The sequence below is a fragment of the Lepidochelys olivacea genome (genome assembly GCF_965140295.1).
Source record: "Lepidochelys olivacea isolate rLepOli2 genome assembly, chromosome: 2".
NCBI lineage: Eukaryota > Metazoa > Chordata > Testudines > Cheloniidae > Lepidochelys > Lepidochelys olivacea.
The window spans coordinates 22,178,407-22,197,814 of NC_140412.1; the positions used below are offsets into that span (position 1 = coordinate 22,178,407).

The 19,408-nt window shown below is 47.4% G+C and overlaps 1 protein-coding gene across 1 annotated transcript in view; it reads right to left on the reverse strand.

Moving 5' to 3' along the window:
- The window catches only part of FER1L6 (fer-1 like family member 6), a 149,209-nt gene that overhangs the window by 12,261 nt on the left and 117,540 nt on the right, over window positions 1-19,408 (reverse strand). Inside the window, 3 exon segments of the mRNA XM_084619142.1 lie at window positions 929-1,017; window positions 9,294-9,436; window positions 11,062-11,222. Coding sequence (XP_084475268.1) covers window positions 929-1,017; window positions 9,294-9,436; window positions 11,062-11,222 — 393 coding nt within the window.

Consider the following 19,408-nt stretch of genomic DNA (forward strand, 5'->3'; position numbering starts at 1 on the left):
CCTGGGACCTCTGGAGCTTAGTGTATGAGTCTCTATGCTATGAGTTAAAAGCCACATAGCCCTTAGCTAAGGCTGTAGCAGACTCATTAATCTCTAAGTGGTCTCGGTGCCACTAGAGGGGACAGAGCACCAAACTCTGGAGATATGTGGGTTACATACTTCCCCTAGGTGAGGAAGCGCGTCCTGAGCTTCAAAGACTTCCCAGTTGAAATCCCAGACGAGCCCCCACTTGTAACACCAACAGGCCCCAGTCATCAGTGGGTGGGACTGAACCTGGGATTTCTGGAACTTAGTGTATGAGCTGCTACTGCATGAGCTAAAAGCCACATGGCCCTCAGTTAAGGCTGTAGTAGAGTCATTAATTTCTAAGTGGTCTTGGTGCCACTAGACAGAACACCCAAGAGGTGTGTGGGTTACATGTATTATGCAGGAGCTCAGACTAAATGATCATAATGGTCCTTTCTGGCTTTAAAATCTATGACTCTATGGCATTGTTTCTCAGTTTAAATAATATTTTATAATATTAAAATAAATATTAAATAATATTTCTTACCAGAAATTGGGTCTCTTTTATACGGCCTTGCAGTGCGGACTACAGAGGAGTGAACTGCAGCATGCGCCGAAGTGCTGTGCTGTACCTGCCCCATACAGTCTCTGCTAGCACGAACCAAAAGGCACCTACTTCATGTTACTGCAGTCCTGTCTGAAATGAGACTATGAACTAACATGAACTCGATACCTTTTACCTGATACTAGTTCGGCAGGATGTACATGGGGCAGTTACAGCACACCACTTCAGTGCGTGGTGAAATTCACACCCCGATCTTCCACACTGTAGGGTCATGTAGAAAAGCCCTTTCGAAAGATTCAAGATTTGCGGGATGATGCCAGTACATTGACAGCACAACAGGAATGCGCTCTGAATTACCCTTTGGGTTTCCTTGGTGAAATATCAACAGGTGGTCCTGGCGGAGGCATGTCTTTGGGAAACATGTCCACCCACATCTGCACACGACCCTTTAAGAAAAGAAACGAGCAATATTGTCACCCTTCTTTAGTGAGAATTTTAAATAGCACTAAAAATTAGTGCTAATTTTTTCATATACAGAATCTATATTAGTGTATGTGATCACACCAAGAATCAACATTTCAGCCAGTAGTCCCAGAGCAACGCCTATATTTCAGGATTTTGTGCTTGGTTCTTTGGACTTCCCCTCCCTACACTAAAGTTATTCATCTGTGTGGGGGGCCTGGTGCATCACTGCTGTCTGCCTCCCATCCTGCACTGTGTGCTGTAACCTCCATAGAATTGGGTTGCTCCAAACCCCAGTCTTGTGATTGTGCCGTAACTCATATTGACAATGGGGAAACCTCAATGCTGATACCGCTTCACTTCTATTTCTACTTATTTTATTACATGTGTTTATACGGGGCCAGATGTTTATCGGAGGCTAAACCAGAACCATGTTTCTATTTCTATAGCCAAACTCAAACTTGATCCTGCTGTAGGATTCTGATATGTTCAGAAGTTTAACATTTTCACTTGCTTTCCACTCTTGGGTTCCTACCAGCACAGGACATGGTGAAACACTACAAAAAACGGTTACTCACCTTTTTGTAACTATTGTTCTTCGAGATGTGTTGTTCACGTCCATTCCAATCTGGTGCGTGTGCACCACATGCACGGTCGTCGGAAAGTTTTTCCCTTAGCAGCTCCCTTTGGGTCAACTGTGGAGTCCCCTGGAGTGGCGCCTTCATGGCACTCAATATATGATCCTGCTGACCCAACCCGCCTTCAGTTCCTTCTTGCCAGCTACTCCAACAGAGGGGAAGGAGGGTGGGTATTGGAATAGACATGAACAATACATCTCGAAGAACAACAGTTATGAGAAGGTGAGTAACCATTTTTTCTTCTTCGAATGTTTGTTCACATCGATTCCAATCAGGTGACTCCCAAGCTCTCCCCCAGAGGTGGGGTCGGAGTTAAGGAATCTCTGATTGGAACACCACTCTGCCAAATGCTGAATCATCTCTGTCATGCCAGGTGAAAACATAGTGAGTGGCAAATGTATGCACCGATGACCAGGTTGCAGCTCTGCAGATCTCTTGAATGGGGTCCAGGCCAGGAAAGCAGCTGATGAGGCTTGTGCCCTTGTAGAGTGTGCTGTAATATCCGGGGCTGGGGCCTTAGCCAGCTCGTAGCATGTGAGGATGCAGTCCGTAATCCAGGAAGAACTGCATTAGGAAGAGTTTGGGAGCCCTTTCATCTGGTCTGCCACCACCACGAATAGTTGGTTCTATTTCCTGAAAGGCTTAGTGTGCTCGATGTAGAATGCTAGTGCAAGCCGGACATCCAGTGAGTGAAGCCTCTGTTCCCATGCGCCAGTATGAAGCTTGGGACAAAAGACTGGTAAAGACTGGTGCATTTGGCTAGTATGAAATTGGGACACCACCTTGGGAAGGATGACTGGGTGAGGCCTGAGTTGATCCTTGTCCTTGTGGAAGACAGTGTAGGATGGGTTGGAGGTTAGTGCTTTTAACTCAGACACCCCCTAGCTGATGTAATGGCGACCAGGAATGCCACCTTCCACAACAAATAGAGAAGGGAGCAGGTAGCCAGCAGTTTGAAAGGGGGCCCCATTAGTCTTGAGAGGACCAGATTAAGGTCCCATGCAGGCACAGGTTGTTAAGCCTGTGAATATAATCTTTCCAGGCCCTTGAGGAAACGCCCTACCATGGGGTTGGTGAACACGGTATGCCCCAACTCTCCTGGGTGGAAGGCAGAGATAGCAGCGAGGTGTACCCTGATGGATGACCCTGCCAGGCCCTGTTGTTTCAGGTGCAGGAGGTAATCCAGGACGAGTGGTATAAGCAGCTGGAGTGGAGACATGTGATGTTGGGCACACCAGCAAGTGAACCTTTTCCACTTAGCTAGATAAGTGACCCTGGTGGATGGTTTTCTGCTGCCAAGCAGAACCTTTCTTACAGGTTCCGAGCACCGGAGCTCCATTGGATTTAACCATGAAGCTTCCAAGCCATGAGATGGAGGGACTGGAGGTCTGGGTGGTGAAGGCAACCATGGTCCTGTGTGATCAGATTGGGGAAAAGTGGTCACATGATCGGGGTGTCCACTGACAGCTGCGGAAGCGTGGTGTACCAATGTTGGCGGTGCCACCTGGGGCCAGCAGGATTACTTTTGCCTTGTCTCTGTGGATCTTGAGCAGCACCTTGTGCACAAGTGGAATCAGTGGAAAGACATTCATGAGGCGTTCTCCCCAGGGTAGCAGGAACACATCTGAGATTGAACCCAGGCTGTGCTGCTTGAAGAAGTAGAACGTTGGGCACTTTCTGTTGCTCCAGGTGGCAAACACATTGACCTGGGGAAACCCCGCTCCCCCCTTGGAAGATGGAATGTATGACATCTGGATGCATGGTCCACTCGTGGTTGCGGAACAGCCTGCTGAGGTGGTCTGCTAGTTCGTTCTGCACCCCCAGGAGATATGACACCTCCAGGTGAATGGAATGGGCTATGCAGAACTCCCATAGCTGGACGGCTTCCTGGCACAGGGAAAACATGGCATTTGTGTTGTCAGTCACCACTGCCACACACTGGCCTTGTAGTCAGGACAGGAAGGTGTGGCCGGCTAGCTGCACTGCTCTGAGTTCCTTGATATTGATACGGAGTGAGAGGTCGTCCTGCGACCATAGGCCCTGCGTTCGGAGATCTCCCTCGTGAGTGCCCCAACCCAGAGCTGACACATCCATTACTAGGAACAGAGAAGGCCGTGGGCTGTTGACGCGAAGGCCTTCGCAGACAGTCCAAGGGTCGAGCCACCAACAGAGGGACTTGAGAACATGTTCTGGCACCGACACCACTGAGTCCAGGCTGTCCATGCTGGACGACAGGTTGAAGCGAGCCATGCCTGGAGTGGTCTAAGCCTCTGTCTGGCATATCTGACCACGTAAGTGCAGGCTGCCATGTGGCCGAGGAGACTCAGGCATCCCCTTGTGGTCATCACCTTGGGGTATCAGCTGAGGCTTTGGATCACGTCTGTCATCACTTGGAATGATGCCTCTGGCAGGACTGCCCTTGTTTGCCCTGAGTCAAGCACCACCCCAATGAATTCTGTTCTTTGGGTCAGTGACAAAGTCGACTTGTTCACGTTGAGGAGTCCCAGCCTCTCGAAAGTAGCTCTGACTAGTTCGACTTGAGACTCCGCCTGTTCCCTGGAGAGCCAATCGTCAAGGTAGGGATACACCTGAACCTGCCTCCTGCGAAGAAAGGCTGCGATCACCGACATGCACTTGGTGAAGACTCGGGGGGTCATCGACAGGCCGAATGGGAGGACCGTGTACTGATAATGTTTGTGGTTGACTACAAACCGCAGAAATCATCTGTGCACCGGCCGAATGGATATGTGAAAATATATGTCCTTCATGTCGAGGGCGGCATACCAGTCTCCCGATTCCAAGCAGGGGATGATCGTGCTCAGGGAGACCATGAGGAACTTCAGCTCAACCAAAAACTGGTTGAGTCCTTGAAGATGCCAGAGACCAATGTTGCTACGATGGTGCTGGAGACCAGTGCCACTTAGCCCATGCTGGAGACTAAGCCGGGAAACCACAAACAGGATCCCGAGCTGGGGAACGGTGACTCAGCGATGGTGAACCCAAGTGGTGCCGAAGTGAATGTTGCCATGTCGGAGAGGGTGATCGCTGCATCATGGCCAGCTTGCCTCTACACGGCGCCGGATGCAGCAGCACCGGAGGCTTGTCCCTGATAGCCAGAGGTTGCAGGGCCATCATTGCTATTAGGTCCCTCATGGCTTCAAAAGTGCCTGGGGTGGAGGGAGACTCCAATTCCTCCATTTGGCGCTGTCTGTCCAGGGAGTCACTGGACTCAATGGTCCCCTCCGGGGAACCAAAGTCAACGGGACCGACTGCTGGTCCTTGGGCACTGGGTGCTCCTTCATGGGACACATTGCTGTTGTGACTGGCACTGCCTTCGGCACCGGGGAATGACCCCAGTCCATCTTATTGTGTCACTTGTGTGGCACTGGTGAGTGCGAACGGTGCCTGGTTGAATGCACCACTTGCAGTGCCAGGAAGCGTTGGTGCCGAGGGTCTCTTGAGTCAGAGTCTTTGCTCGGCGCCATGTTGCACACCGAGGCTGGGGCACTCCGTGGCAGGCTGCAGATGGAGAGTGGACCCCGTCAGAAGTTGTTTCAGCCAGAAATCCTGCTCTTTCTTCATCCGAGGGTGGAAAGACCTGCAGATTTTGCACCTGTGTGTTTGGTGCTCTTCCCCCAGACACGCATCGTGGGGGTAGCCAGTTGGCATGGGCTTCCCACAGGTCCCGCAAGGTTTAAACCCTTGGCCCTGAGGCATGCCCAGGAGCCGAGGGAAGGTAAGGTATAAGGGAGGACCCTGCACACTAACCCGAACACTATATACAGTATGTACACAAACTAAAACTAACTACTAACTGAAACCTAGACTGAAACTACAGACTAAAGAAGAAAGCTAAGGGAAGCCCTTGCTAGGCAAGCAAATGCAGTTCCAATGGCCATCACAACAGTAAGAAGGAACTGAAAGGGGGTCAGATCGGCAGGGTCATATATTGAGCGCCATGAAGGCACCACTCCAGGGGGCTCCACAGCTGACCCAATGGGAGCTGATCAGGGAAAATGTTTCCGACGACCATGCACGCGGCGTGCGCACACCTGATTGGAATCAACGTGAACAAGCACTTGAAGAAGAGAGGTGTTTCTCGTGGTATTTTCAACTCAGGCCAGAGGCGGTAGCAATTGAAATCTTTCAAGAAAGCCTATTCTTATGAGACTTCCAGCCCAATTTTGGAGACTCAAGAGGGTTGGATAATTATTTGGATCCTTAATTGAACCTAACTCAGATTCTGAGTTGTTTTCAGTTTGGCCATCACAAATAAGAACATCTTGTAACAAATCAGTGACTATCTAGAATTTTCATCACTGTCATTGTGATACACATTATCAGAACTGCACAATAATGAGGGCAGACTCTTAAGCCCTTAAAGTTGAAGTCCAAAGAAGAATCACGGTTAGCTGTTCACACTATAACAATAATACTTATCCAGACACGCCTCTTGAGCAATTCTGATTCCTCTCCATAGATGGTCTGGAGAGATCTCAGAACATATATTGAATAGTTAACTATATTTTCCCAATGAAATACATGCATATATATTATATTAGGGCTTTCAAGCGATTAAAAAAATTAATTGTGATTAATCGCACTGTTAATAATAGAATACCATTTACTTAAATATTTTGGATGTTTTCTACATTTTCAAATATATTGCTTTCAGTTACATCACAGAATACAAAGTGTACAATGTTCAGTTCATATTTATTTTTGATTACATGTATTTGCACTGTAAAAAACCAAAAGAAATAGTATTTTTCAATTCACCTAATACAAGTATTGTAGTGCAATCCCTTTATTGTGAAAGTTGAACTTACAAATGTAGAATTATGTACAAAAAAACTTCATTCAAAAATAAAACAATGTAAATTTTAGAGCCTGCAAGTCCACTCAGTCCTACTTCTTGTTCAGTCAATCGCTCAGACAAACAAGTTTGTTTACATTCGCAGGAGATAATGCTACTCGCTTCCTGTTTAAAATGTCACCTGAAAGTGAGAACAGGCACTCTCATGGCACTGTTGTAGCCGGTGTCGCAAGATATTTGTGTGTTCCTTCATGCTTCAACCACCATTCCAGGGGACATGCGTCCATGCTGATGCTGGGTTCTGCTTGATAACAAGCCAAAGCAGTGCAGACTGATGCATGTTCATTTTCATTATCTGAGTCAGATGCCACCAGCAGAAGGTTGATTTTTTTTTTCGTGGTTCGGGTTCTGTAGTTTCCGCGTCGGTGTGTTGCTCTTTTAAGAATTCTGAAAGCATGCTCCACATCTCGTCCCTCTCAGATTTTGGAAGGCACTTCAGATTCTTAAACCTTGGGTTGAGCAATGTAGCTATCTTTAGAAATCTCACCTTCTTGGAGTTTTGTCAAATCTGCAGTGAAAGTGTTCTTAAAATGAACAACATGTGCTGGGTCATCATCCGAGACTGCTATAACATGAAATACACCTCTACCCCAATATAACGCGACCCGATATAATGCAGGTTCACATACAACGTGGTAAAGCTCTGACATGCTGCTCTGAGAAGTGTATTAAGGGTGCCGGGCTGGGGCTGAGGGGTTGGATAAGGGGCAGAGGGTCTCGGGCGTGATCAGGTGCTCCCTCCCCCACCCAGGGTCTGGGAGGCAGGAGCTGTGGGGGGCACTTTCGGGGGGCCTGCAGTCCCAGAGTGGCCCAGGGGATTAGTGGGGGGATGGGAGCAGCCCGCTCAGCTTCCCTCTCCCCTTCCCCAGCTGTGTTGCTCAGGGGAGGGGGCTTGGGGGAAGGGATCCCCCCCGCACTCCCTGGCAGTGGTGGAAGCGGAGCAGCCCAGCCCCAGCCCACTCCACTCCATTCCACCAGCTCCCAGCTGCAGCGCTCTGCTTCCCGCCGCAGGTGAGTGTGGGACCTTTCCCCAACCACCACCCCCCCGTGACACAGCTGGGGCCGGGGCAAGAAAAGCAGAGTTGGCTGGGCCACGTCGCTCTGTTTCCCGCCACCAGTGAGTGCGGAGGGCGTCCTTTCCCCAACCTCCCCGCACTCACCGGCAGCGGGAAACGGAGCGGTGGTGGAGGTGGCGGAGTGGAGCGGGCTGGGGCCGTGTTGCTCCGCTTCCTGCCGCTGCCAGTGAGTGCCTGTTAGAAGGCGGGGGGTGTAGATAGGGGTCGGAGCAGTCAGGGGACAGGGAGCAGGGGGACTGAGTAGGGGGTGGGGTCCTGGGGATGATTAGGGATGGGGGTCTCTGGAGGGGGCGGTCAGGGAACAAGGAACGGGGGGGCCAAAGCAAGTTCGATATAATGCAGTCTCACCTATAATGCGGTGAGATGTTTTGTCTCCTGAGGACCACATTATATCGGGGTAGAGGTGTATATGGCAGAATGTGGGTAAAATAGATATACAATTCTCCCCCAAGGAGTTCAGTCACAAATTTAATTAACACATTATTTTTTTAACAAGCATCATTAGATGGAAGCATGTCCTCTGGAATGGTGGCCGAAGCATGAAGGGCATACGAATGTTGAGTATATCTGGCACGTAAATACCTTGCAATGCCAGCTACAAAAGTGCCATGTGAATGCCTGTTCTCACTTTCTGGTGACACTGTAAATAAGAAGAGGGCAGCATTATCTCCTGTAAATGTAAACAAACTTGTTTGTTTTAGAGATTGGCTGGACAAGAAGTAGGACTGAGTGGACTTGTAGGTACTGAAGTTTTACATTGTTTTGTTTGAGTGCAGTTAAGTAACAAAAAAATCTACATTTGTAAGTTGCACTTTCATGACAAAGAGATTGCATGATGGTACTTGTATGAGGTGAACTGAAAAATATTATTTCTTTTGTTTATGATTTTTACAGTGCAAATATTTGTACTAAAAATAATATACACTTTGAGTTCAATTACAACACAGAATACAATATATATGAACATGTACAAAAACATCCAAAATATTTAATAAATTTCAGTTGGTATTCTATTGTTTAACAGTGTAATTAAAATGGCAATTCATTGAGATTACTTTTTTTAATTGTGATTAATTTTTTGAGTTAATTGCGTGAATTAACTGTGATTAATCAATATTATATATATTCATTTTAGCATATGCTGAAATTGCATTAGCTTCAATGTGTCTTCATGAAGTCAGTGTAACTTAAACATGTGCTTAAATGCTTTACTGCAGCCAAATTCCTAAGTAGTTATTTTCAGATATGAGCAAAGGGACACTTGATTAGATTCCCTGAAAAAAAAATTGTGTGGCGAAGTTAAAGCTGAGAGCACCCCTACAAGAACTTTGCAGATAGTGGGAGAGGGAAAGCAACAGTCATTAAAATGCAATGAAATGCAGAGTTAACATTAAATTGACAAGATACCCCAAAATTTGAAAGTATGAAAATTTGTAATTAAATAGCATCACTCTTGCTTAGGTGCCTAAATATGAATTTAGGTGCTTCACTGTACATATGCATATTTGACAATTTTGAACTATGTACTTATGATTTTGTGCAAACTATAACGGAAACAGGAGCACTTGTGAGATTTCTCTGTTAGCTCGGAGATAGTAACAGAAACAACGGTGGTAGGAGAAATGGAAAACCTCTTCCGTGTTTCGTGCTTTCACCGTAGGCTTATCTACCTGTTCCATGCCTGGTTTATCCTTGTGATAGAGAGGCCGGGTCTCAATGTGTTCTGGAACCAGCTTACATCCAATCCCTGGGATTTCATCCCAGGAATGTAAAACCTTGAGGGCAAGTTGTTCATAGGATTCAACTGGCTCTTCTATAGGAAAGAGTAATTAAAAAAAGAACAACCAGAGCAGAATTAGCATATTAAGCCTCTGATTAATATGGTCTGTCAGTTGTGAAAGACACATGTTAAAAATCTGCTCGAGTTTAGAGCAGCATTTAATGCATCCCAAGGAAGAACAGAGATGTAATCAAACACATTTATTCCTTTAAGTTAGAGCACCCACAGGAGTAACTGAAAGTTTAGTGCTGAGAAGGAACCTAATTACAAAATACCATGAATCATTACAAAATTAAACAGGCCTATTTTAGTGCTGTCTCTAACAGTAGGATGGTAAAGACTTACTGGCTTTCTTTCTTCTTCTTCTTCTAAATAATTAAGTCTTTTTCTTTAAAAAATTGTAGCCAATCAAAGAACAGGGGATTTGGCATTTCCTTGAGCTGCCAGGAAGTGCCAGTAATAGGTGCTAGGGATTGTACATTAATTTTATTTTTGCCTTGTGATGGCAACAAGGAAGACCCCTTGAGTGCCAAATTCACATGCTGCGTGTAGGGAGCAGAAAGATGCCAAAGGTATCCATGGATAAAATTATGCCTTGTTCTGGGCAGTGTTGTGCTAAGCAGGGGAAAGGGAGGGCCAACCTGCAGTCCCCTGGTGACACTGTGCCTCTGAAAAGCATAATGGCTCCACTGGCACTGGGGCAAGAATACTGGGAAGCAACTATTGCAGCCACTTCTCCTAGTATACACCTGTTGGTAAGCAGAGGGTCAGGTCTAGTCCTGCTCTGCCTAGGCCCCTCTGGAGTCATTTGTTTGTCTAGCATTCTTTTACCCAATGTATCCTTTCGGGAACAGCCATAGTTTGGCCCTATCCTTATACTGAAGCATGCTGAGCCCTATCTTCCCTGGTCTGCTTGTCCACAGGAGAAACGGGAGCAAGATATATGAGCTAAGACAAAGATCAAACTCTGAAAATAGACTAGACACTGACGAAGAGGGAAAGCACAGTCCTTGTGCTGCTTCCCTCTCTTGGGTTACCCAGTCAAAGCATCCATCCTAATGCATCTCATCTGCCCCTTACCATCTCCTTCCCTCAAATACGCAACCTAGCCACTGGTGACTCTGTCCCACCCCTCACCACCCACATCTACAAACCCAACCCCCTGGTAGCTTTGCCCATCTACTCCTCTTGGAACTTGACTCTTCCCCTGGTGGAAGCAGCAACTCCCTGCAAAGACCTCTAGACTCATGGATCCCCAAGCTCAACAGGACTGCAGGGAGTAGGTTTTATACCAATGCCCTCGCAGAACTAATGATGATAGTGGTAATAGTTAATAATAAACAAGAAGTGTAACAATGAAGAGAGGCAGCCTGGTCTAGTGGATAAGGCACTGGACTGGGAATTAGGAGGCCTGAGTCCTGTTCATGAATTGACTATTGGCCAGCTGTGTGACCTTATACAAGTCCCTTAACCTTTGTGCTCCTATTTCCCTTCCCACTCTTTGTCTGCCTTGTCTATTTAGATGGTGAGCTCCTCAGGGCAGAGACTGTCTCTTGCTATCTGCTTGTCCAGTGCCTAGCACAATAGGACCCCAATCAAAGGTGGGACCTCTAGGGGCTACTGTAATGGGACTAAATAACAATAAATGGCATAATTACCATTCTCTTCTCCATTAAAGCTTGTCTTCCCAGTGAATACTTTGGTTCCTATTTGTATTGCCCCAGGTCGCTTGTGGGGCTCAGGCAGTTTGTTGTCCTTGCATAACTTGTTGAGGATCTCAGTTGGCTGAACTGCATCTCGCCAGGCATTGTACCCTTCTCTGCAATGAGGGGACAAAGCAAAGAGAGGAATGGAGAAGGTTTTCCATTCGGTTAAAGGCTGTACCTATTCAGGAGCGCCGATCCAACGGTCAGATGCCCTAGCAGACGCATTTACTTTAAGGGAGTTTAAACCCGACTGGGTGAAAGTGAACAGAATTAATTTTACACAAGTGAAATGGAGCCAGAGCTTCACACGTCCTCTGCTTCTCCTTTCATAGTCCCTTAGAGCCATCCCAGCAAATGTTCCCCACATTGTATACGTATACCCTCATTATCAAGGTCTGACATCACATCAGCCACCAACTGTTTGGTCAAGAAAGTCAGGGCAGGACTCCTTTTGGAGCTGGCCAGTGCTAGTCCTTGATCATTCAGGACCTGGTCCAACACTAACTAAAGTGAATGGAAGTCCTTCCACTGACTTCAGTGGGCATTGGATCAGGCTGTCAGGTTGACATAGAATTTTAGAAATAATAGAAATGTAGGGTTGAAAGGGACAATCAAGTCCAGGCCCCTGCTTTGAGGCAGGACCAAGTAAACCTAGATCATTCCTGACACATGTGTGTCTAACCCAGGGGTGGGCAAACTTTTTGGCCCGAGGGCCACATCAAGGTTGCAAAACTGTACGGAGGGCCAGATAGGGAAGGCTGTGCCTCCACAAACAGCCTGGCCCCCGCCCCCTATCCACTCCCTCCCACTTCCCGCCCCCTGACTGCCCCCCTCAGAATCCCCGACCCATCCAACCCCCCCTGCTCCTTGTCCTCTGACCGCCCCCTCTTGGGAACCCCCGCCCCTAACCGCCCCCCCTGAGACCCCACCCCCTATCCAACCCCCTTTGCTTCCTATCCCCTGACTGCCCCGACCCCTATCCACCCCCTCACCCCCTGACAGGGCCCCCAGGACCCCCGACCCATCCAACCACCCCCCCACTCCTTGTCCCCTGACCACCCCCTCCTGGGACCCCCGTTCCTAACTGCCCCCGCAGGACCCCACCCCCTATCCAACCCCCCCTGCTCCCTGCCCATCTCCCCTGGAACCCTCCAACCCCCAGGACCCCGCCCCCTATCCAACCCCCGCTCCCTGTCTCCTGACCGTCCCCGCCCTCCCACCAACCTCTGCCCCATCCAACTGCCCCCTGTTCCCTGACTGCCCCCCCTGGGACCTCCTGCCCCTTATCCAATCCCCCTCTCCCCCTGCCCCCTTACCATGCCACTCAGAGCGGCAGGACAGACTTATTGGAAAGCCTGGGAGGTGGGGGGGTGCAAGCCACGCTATCCGCACGGCAGCATAACTACAGGGGTGGGGGAACAGCAGGGGAGGGGCCAGGAGCTAGCCTCCCCAGCTGGGAGCTCAGGGGCCAGGCAGGACGGTCCAGCCCACAGGCCGTAGTTTGCCCACCTCTCGTCTAACCTCTCCTTAAAAGCCACCAATGACAGGGATTCCACAACCTCCCTTAGTAACCTATTCCAGAACTTACCCACCCTTATAATTAGAAATTTTTTCTAATATCTAATCAAAATCTCCTTTGTAGATTGAGCCCATTACTTCTTGTCCTACCTTCAATGGACATGGAGAACAACTGATCACAGTCCTCTTTGTAACAGAACAAGAGGTTCTCTCTCATCAATGGGAACTTAGTGCACTCCCTCCATCACATTCTCCGCCCCAGCCAGCTTGAAGAGCTGGGACTAGTACCTGGGACAGGAAGAGAGTCCGGGTCTCCTCCATGCCGTTGCTAACACTAGGGCACCAGACAGGCCCCATAGCTATTATTTTGAATAGTGTGGCGATGGGGTCTGGGCCACAGGCATAGATCACGGAGGTCATACATGATGGATGTTACATGGCTCTAGTATAAGCCGATGTAACTCCGTTGGCTTCTGTGGGGTTGATGTTACTTACACCAACGTCCGAATTTGACCCTATAAGGGAAATCAAACTTGCAGTGACACCAAGGGTATGTCTACACTGCAGCTGGCAGCATGCTTCCCAGGTCGAGTATACAGGCACACACTAGCTCTGCTCAGGATAGCTCACTAAAAATAGCAACGCAGCTGAGGGTAGCATGGGCGGCAGCTCGAGCTAGCTGCCTGAGTACAAACTTGCCCAGACTCCCAGGCTGCGCGTTAGCTCTGGGTAGCCCAAGCTGCCGCCCATTCTACCCCCCCTTCCCCCCGCTCCCTCCCGGCTATACTGCTATTTATAATAAATGCAGCCCTTAGGTTATTTCTAGGGTGACCAGATGTCCCATTTTTAAAGGGACAGTCCCGTTTTTTGAGACTTTTTCTTATTTAGGCGTTTATTACCACCCACCCCCTGTCCTGTTTTTTCACATATATGCTGTCTGGTAACCCTAGTTATGTCTACACTTTGAGCTGGAAGTATAAATCCCAGCTTAAGGAAACAGACCAGTGCTCACTCCGATCGAGCTAGCATACGGACCCTGGACTTCAGAAAAGCAGACTTTGACTCCCTCAGGGAACTGATGGGCAAGATCCCCTGGGAGAATAACATGAGAGGGAAAGGAGTCCAGGAGAGCTGGCTGTATTTTAAAGAATCCTTATTGAGGTTACAGGGACAAACCATCCCCATGTGTAGAAAGAATAGTAAATATGGCAGGCGACCAGCTTGGCTTAACAGTGAAATTCTTGCTGATCTTAAACACGAAAAAGAAGCTTACAAGAAGTGGAAGATTGGACAAATGACCAGGGATGAGTATAAAAATATTGCTTGGGCATGCAGGAGTGAAATCAGGAAGGCCAAATCACATCTGGAGTTGCAGCTAGCAAGAGATGTTAAGAGTAACAAGAAGGGTTTCTTCAGGGATGTTGGCAACAAGAAGAAAGTCAAGGAAAGTGTGGGCCCCTTACTGAATGAGGGAGGCAACCTAGTGACAGAGGATGTGGAAAAAGCTAATGTACTCAATACTTTTTTTGCCTCTTCCTTCACGAACAAGGTCAGTTCCCAGACTACTGCACTGGGCAGCACAGCATGGGGAGGAGGTGATCAGCCCTCTGTGGAGAAAGACAGTGGTTCGGGACTATTTAGAAAAGTTGGACGTGCACAAGTCCATGGGGCCAGATGCGTTGCATCCGAGAGTGCTAAAGGAGCTGGCGGATGTGATTGCAGAGCCATTGGCCATTATCTTTGAAAACTCATGGCGATCCGGGGAAGTCCCGGACGACTGGAATAAGGCTAATGTAGTGCCCATCTTTACAAAAGGGAAGGAGGATGATCCTGGGAACAACAGGCCAGTCAGCCTCACCTCAGTCCCCAGAAAAATCATGGAGCAGGTCCTCAAGAAATCAATTCTGAAGCACTTAGATGAGAGGAAAGTGATCAGGAACAGTCAGCATGGATTCACCAAGGGCAAGTCATGCCTGACTAATCTAATTGCCTTCTATGATGAGATAACTGGTTCTGTGGATGAAGGGAAAGCAGTGGATGTCCTGTTCCTTGACTTTAGCAAAGCTTTTGACACTGTCTCCCACAGTATTCTTGTCAGCAAGTTAAAGAAGTATGGGCTGGATGAATCCACTATAAGGTGGGTAGAAAGTTGGCTAGATTGTCGGACTCAACAGGTAGTGATCAATGGCTCCATTTCTAGTTGGCAGCCAGTATCAAGCAGAGTGCCCCAAGGGTCGGTCCTGGGACCGGTTTGGTTCAATATCTTCATAAATGATCTGGAGGATGGTGTGGATTGCACCCTAAGCAAATCTGCAGACAACACTAAACTGGGAGGAGTGGTAGATACGCTGGAGGGTAGGGATAGGATTCAGAAGGACCTAGACAAATTGGAGGAATGGGCCAAAAGAAATTTGATGAGGTTCAACAAGGACAAGTGCAGAGTCCTGCATTTAGGACGGAAGAATCCAGTGCACCACTACAGAGTAGGGACCGAAAGGCTCGGCAGCAGTTCTGCAGAAAAGGACCTAGGGGTTACAGTGGATGAGAAGCTGGATATGAGTCAACAGTGTGCCCTTGTTGCCAAGAAGGCCAATGGCATTTTGGGATGTATATGTAGGGGCATTGCCAGCAGATCGAGGGATGTGATTGTTCCCCTCTATTCGACATTGGTGAGGCCTCAGCTGGAGTACTGTGTCCAGTTTTGGGCCCCACACTAGAAGAAGGATGTGGAAAAATTGGAAAGAGTCCAGCGTAGGGCAACAAAAATGATTAGGGGACTGGAACACATGACTTATGAGGAGAGGCTGAGGGAACTGGGATTGTTTAGTCAGTGGAAGAGAAGAATGAGGGGGGATTTGATAGCTGCTTTCAACTACCTGAAAGGGGGTTCCAAAGAGGATGGATCTAGACTATTCTCAGTGGTAGCAGATGACAGGACAAGGAGTAATGGTCTCAAGTTGCAGTGGGGGAGATTTAGGTTGGATATTAGGAAAAAACTTTTTCACTAGGAGGGTGGTGAAACACTGGAATGCGTTACCTAGGGAGGTGGTGGAATCTCCTTCCTTAGAAGTTTTTAAGGTCAGGCTTGACAAAGCCCTGGCTGGGATGATTTAATTGGGTATCGGTCCTGCTTTGAGCAGGGCGTTGGACTAAATGACCTCCTGAGGTCCCTTCCAACCCTGATATTCTATGATTCTACTAAAAACAAAAGTGTAGCCACACTAATGTGAGCGGCAGGCGGGGCTAGCTGCCCCATACACCATCCTGTCCGAGATGCTAGGTATGTGCTCAGGAGACTAGTCCCTCCCACCGCTTGCACTACTACAGTGACAGTATTTTTAGGATGCTAGCTTGATCAGAGCTAGTGCAGGTATGGCTTCTAGAGCTGGAATTTACATTTCCAGCTCCAAGTGCAGATGTACCCTTTGGCTCCTAAGTAACTTTTGAAAATGGGACTTAGACACTTTTTAAAATTGTGCCCTATATCTCAATAAGTGTATTGAAATACTAGGATTGCCACAATGATTCTTACTAGGGCCTGAGTCACTACTCTGTGACATTGGATTTTCCCTGGTGTAATTCAATTGATTTATATGGAGTCACGCAGGTGTGACATAGCAGGGAATCTGCTGCCCCTCCCCCCCCCCCCCCAGTTTTTAGAGGTCATGGAAGTTCTGCAGCCAAGCAGTATTCCAGTTTCTTTTGATTAGTTAATTTCAGATGCTGTACTTGAGACTCCATTATTAAGAACAAAATAACAAATTCTAAGCACTGCATAACATGCCTGCTAAAATAACAAGGCAGCTGGAAGCTAGAACTGAGGCACTTCTGGTTATAAAAAAAACTGAATAGGCAACAGAAAAAATGGTCTTTTGGAGTCAAGTTGCAATAACAAGGTAAAATGTCAAGAACTCTGCTTACCAATTTATTATGCAGTTTAAAATCACTCCCCACATTTTTAGCATATCAACTGAAGTACTGCAATCAGGCACATCTAGGGATAGATCCTCAGCTGGTGTAAATGCATTAAAATCAATTTAAACTAGCTGAAAATATGACCGTTAGTGTTAATGCAGTCCCAACATTTCACGCTTCTTATCATTGTAAGGGGGAAAAAAGGCAAAATTCACAGAGGAATAGACATGGGGAAGCACTGGCATGTGGCTACAGAGATGCGTTTATTAAGTACAGACATAGACCAAGCTAAAGCCAGTGAGGATTTCTCTCTTCAGGTGGTTGAATCTAGAAACCAATCGATCTGTGATCACAAACTATGTGACGGTAATCATTGGAGTCAATGGACACCAAAACCCTGGGCTTGCCTACGCAGTGGGTAATGGAGTCTACAGGGGTGTGGTTTCTAAGGCAGACTAATGTTGGTGTGCATTACCTGATATATGTAGACCCAGGGGTGCTGGAACAATTTGTACAGTGGAGGTGCTGAGAGCCATTGAACCAAACTGTAAACCCTGTATATGATGGAAACCACTTCAAGTCAGGGGGTGCAGCAGCACCCTTAGTTCCAGCACCTGTGTGTAGTTCCCTAGTGTGCTTTAACATAGTACTGTTTTAAACAGCACTACATTAAATTGCACCAGCAAGGTCTACATGGACCAATTAATGCACAACCCATTAGTGCACTTTAGAAATCACACCCTTGTAGAGCACATTACCCCGCTGTGTAAACAAGCCCCTACTCGTGGGACAGGGATATTATACTTTAAACCCTGGCCCAGATCAGGTGACTGGGGTCAGGAAATAAAATTCAGTCTCTGATCAATACTCCTTGTGACACGCCTTTACTACCCACTATCTCCAGAATCTACAGCCAAATTCTGTTCTCATTGACACACGAAAATCCAGAGAAACTCCAGTGGCTTCAAGGCAGTTACTTTGGATTTTTACAAGTGTAACTGAGACCAGAATTTGGCCTTACCACTATTGCACAGCCACCTCAGACAGAGATTTTTATTCACCCTTTGATTCAGTAAAATCTCCACCTTATGTTTATCAAACAAAGACACTTAAATATAGACAGTTTGCTATCTGGAACTAATTGTGAGTAAGTAGGACTGTTGGTTTTAAAAATACTCACTTTCTACTTCTAATGCCTTGTGACACAATTCACAGACACACCCCTGGAACCCCGACCTGGGGTATTATATCTGCTAACCAAGATCCATAAACCTGGAAATCCTGTGCGCCCCATCATCTCAGGCATTGGCACCCTGACAGCAGGATTGTCTGGCTATGTAGACTCCCTCCTCAGGCTACACTACCAGCACTCCCAGCTACCTTCGAGACACCACTGACTTCCTGAGGAAACTACAATCCATCGGTGATCTTCCTGAAAACACCATCCTGGCCACTATGGATGTAGAAGCCCTCTACACCAACATTCCACACCAAGACGGACTACAAGTCGTCAGGAACAGTATCCCCGATAATGTCACGGCAAACCTGGTGGCTGAACTTTGTGACTTTGTCCTCACCCATAACTATTTTACATTTGGGGACAATGTATACCTTCAAATCAGCGGCACTGCTATGGGTACCCGCATGGCCCCACAGTATGCCAACATTTTTATGGCTGACTTAGAACAATGCTCCCTCAGCTCTTGTCCCCTAATGCCCCTACTCTACTTGCGCTATATTGATGACATCTTCATCATCTGGACCCATGGAAAAGAAGCCCTTGAGGAATTCCACCATGCTTTCAACAATTTCCATTCCACCATCAACCTCAGCCTGGACCACTCAACACAAGAGATCCACTTCCTGGATCTCTAATATCTCTTATCTGGATCTCTTAGTGCTAATAAGTGATGGTCACATAAACACCACCCTATACCGGAAACCTACTGACCGCTATTCCTACCTACATGCCTCCAGCTTTCACCCAGACCACACCACACGATCCATTGTCTACAGCCAAGCTCTATGGTACAACCGCATTTGCTCCAACCCCTCAGAGAGAGACAAACACCTACAAGATCTCTATCAAGCATTCTTATAACTACAATACCCACCTGCGGAAGTGAAGAAACAGATTGACAGAGCCAGAAGAGTACCCAGAAGTCACCTACTACAGGACAGGCCCAACAAAGAATATAACAGAACGCCACTAGCCATCACCTTCAGCCCCCAACTAAAACCTCTCCAACGCATTATCAAGGATCTACAACCTATCCTGAAGGACGACCCATCACTTTCACAAATCTTGGGAGACAGGCCAGTCCTTGCCTACAGACAGCCCCCCAACCTGAAGCAAATACTCACCAGCAACCACATACCACACAACAGAACCACTAACCCAGGAACCTATCCTTGCAACAAAGCCCGTTGCCTACTGTGCCCACATATCTATTCAGGGGACACCATCATAGGGCCTAATCACATCAGCCACACTATCAGAGACTCGTTCACCTGCACATCTACCAATGTGATATACGCCATCATGTGCCAGCAATGCCCCTCTGCCATGTACATTGGTCAAACTGGACAGTCTCTACGTAAAAGAATAAATGGACACAAATCAGATGTCAAGAATTATAACATTCATAAACCAGTCGGAGAACACTTCAATCTCTCTGGTCACTCGATTTCTGATCTAAAAGTGACTATTCTTCAACAAAAAAACTTCGAAAACAAACTCCAACGAGAGACTGCTGAATTGGAATTAATTTGCAAATTGGAAACAATTAACTTAGGCTTGAATAGAGACTGGGAGTGGCTGAGTCATTATACAAAGTAAAACTATTTCCCCTGATGAAGTGAGCTG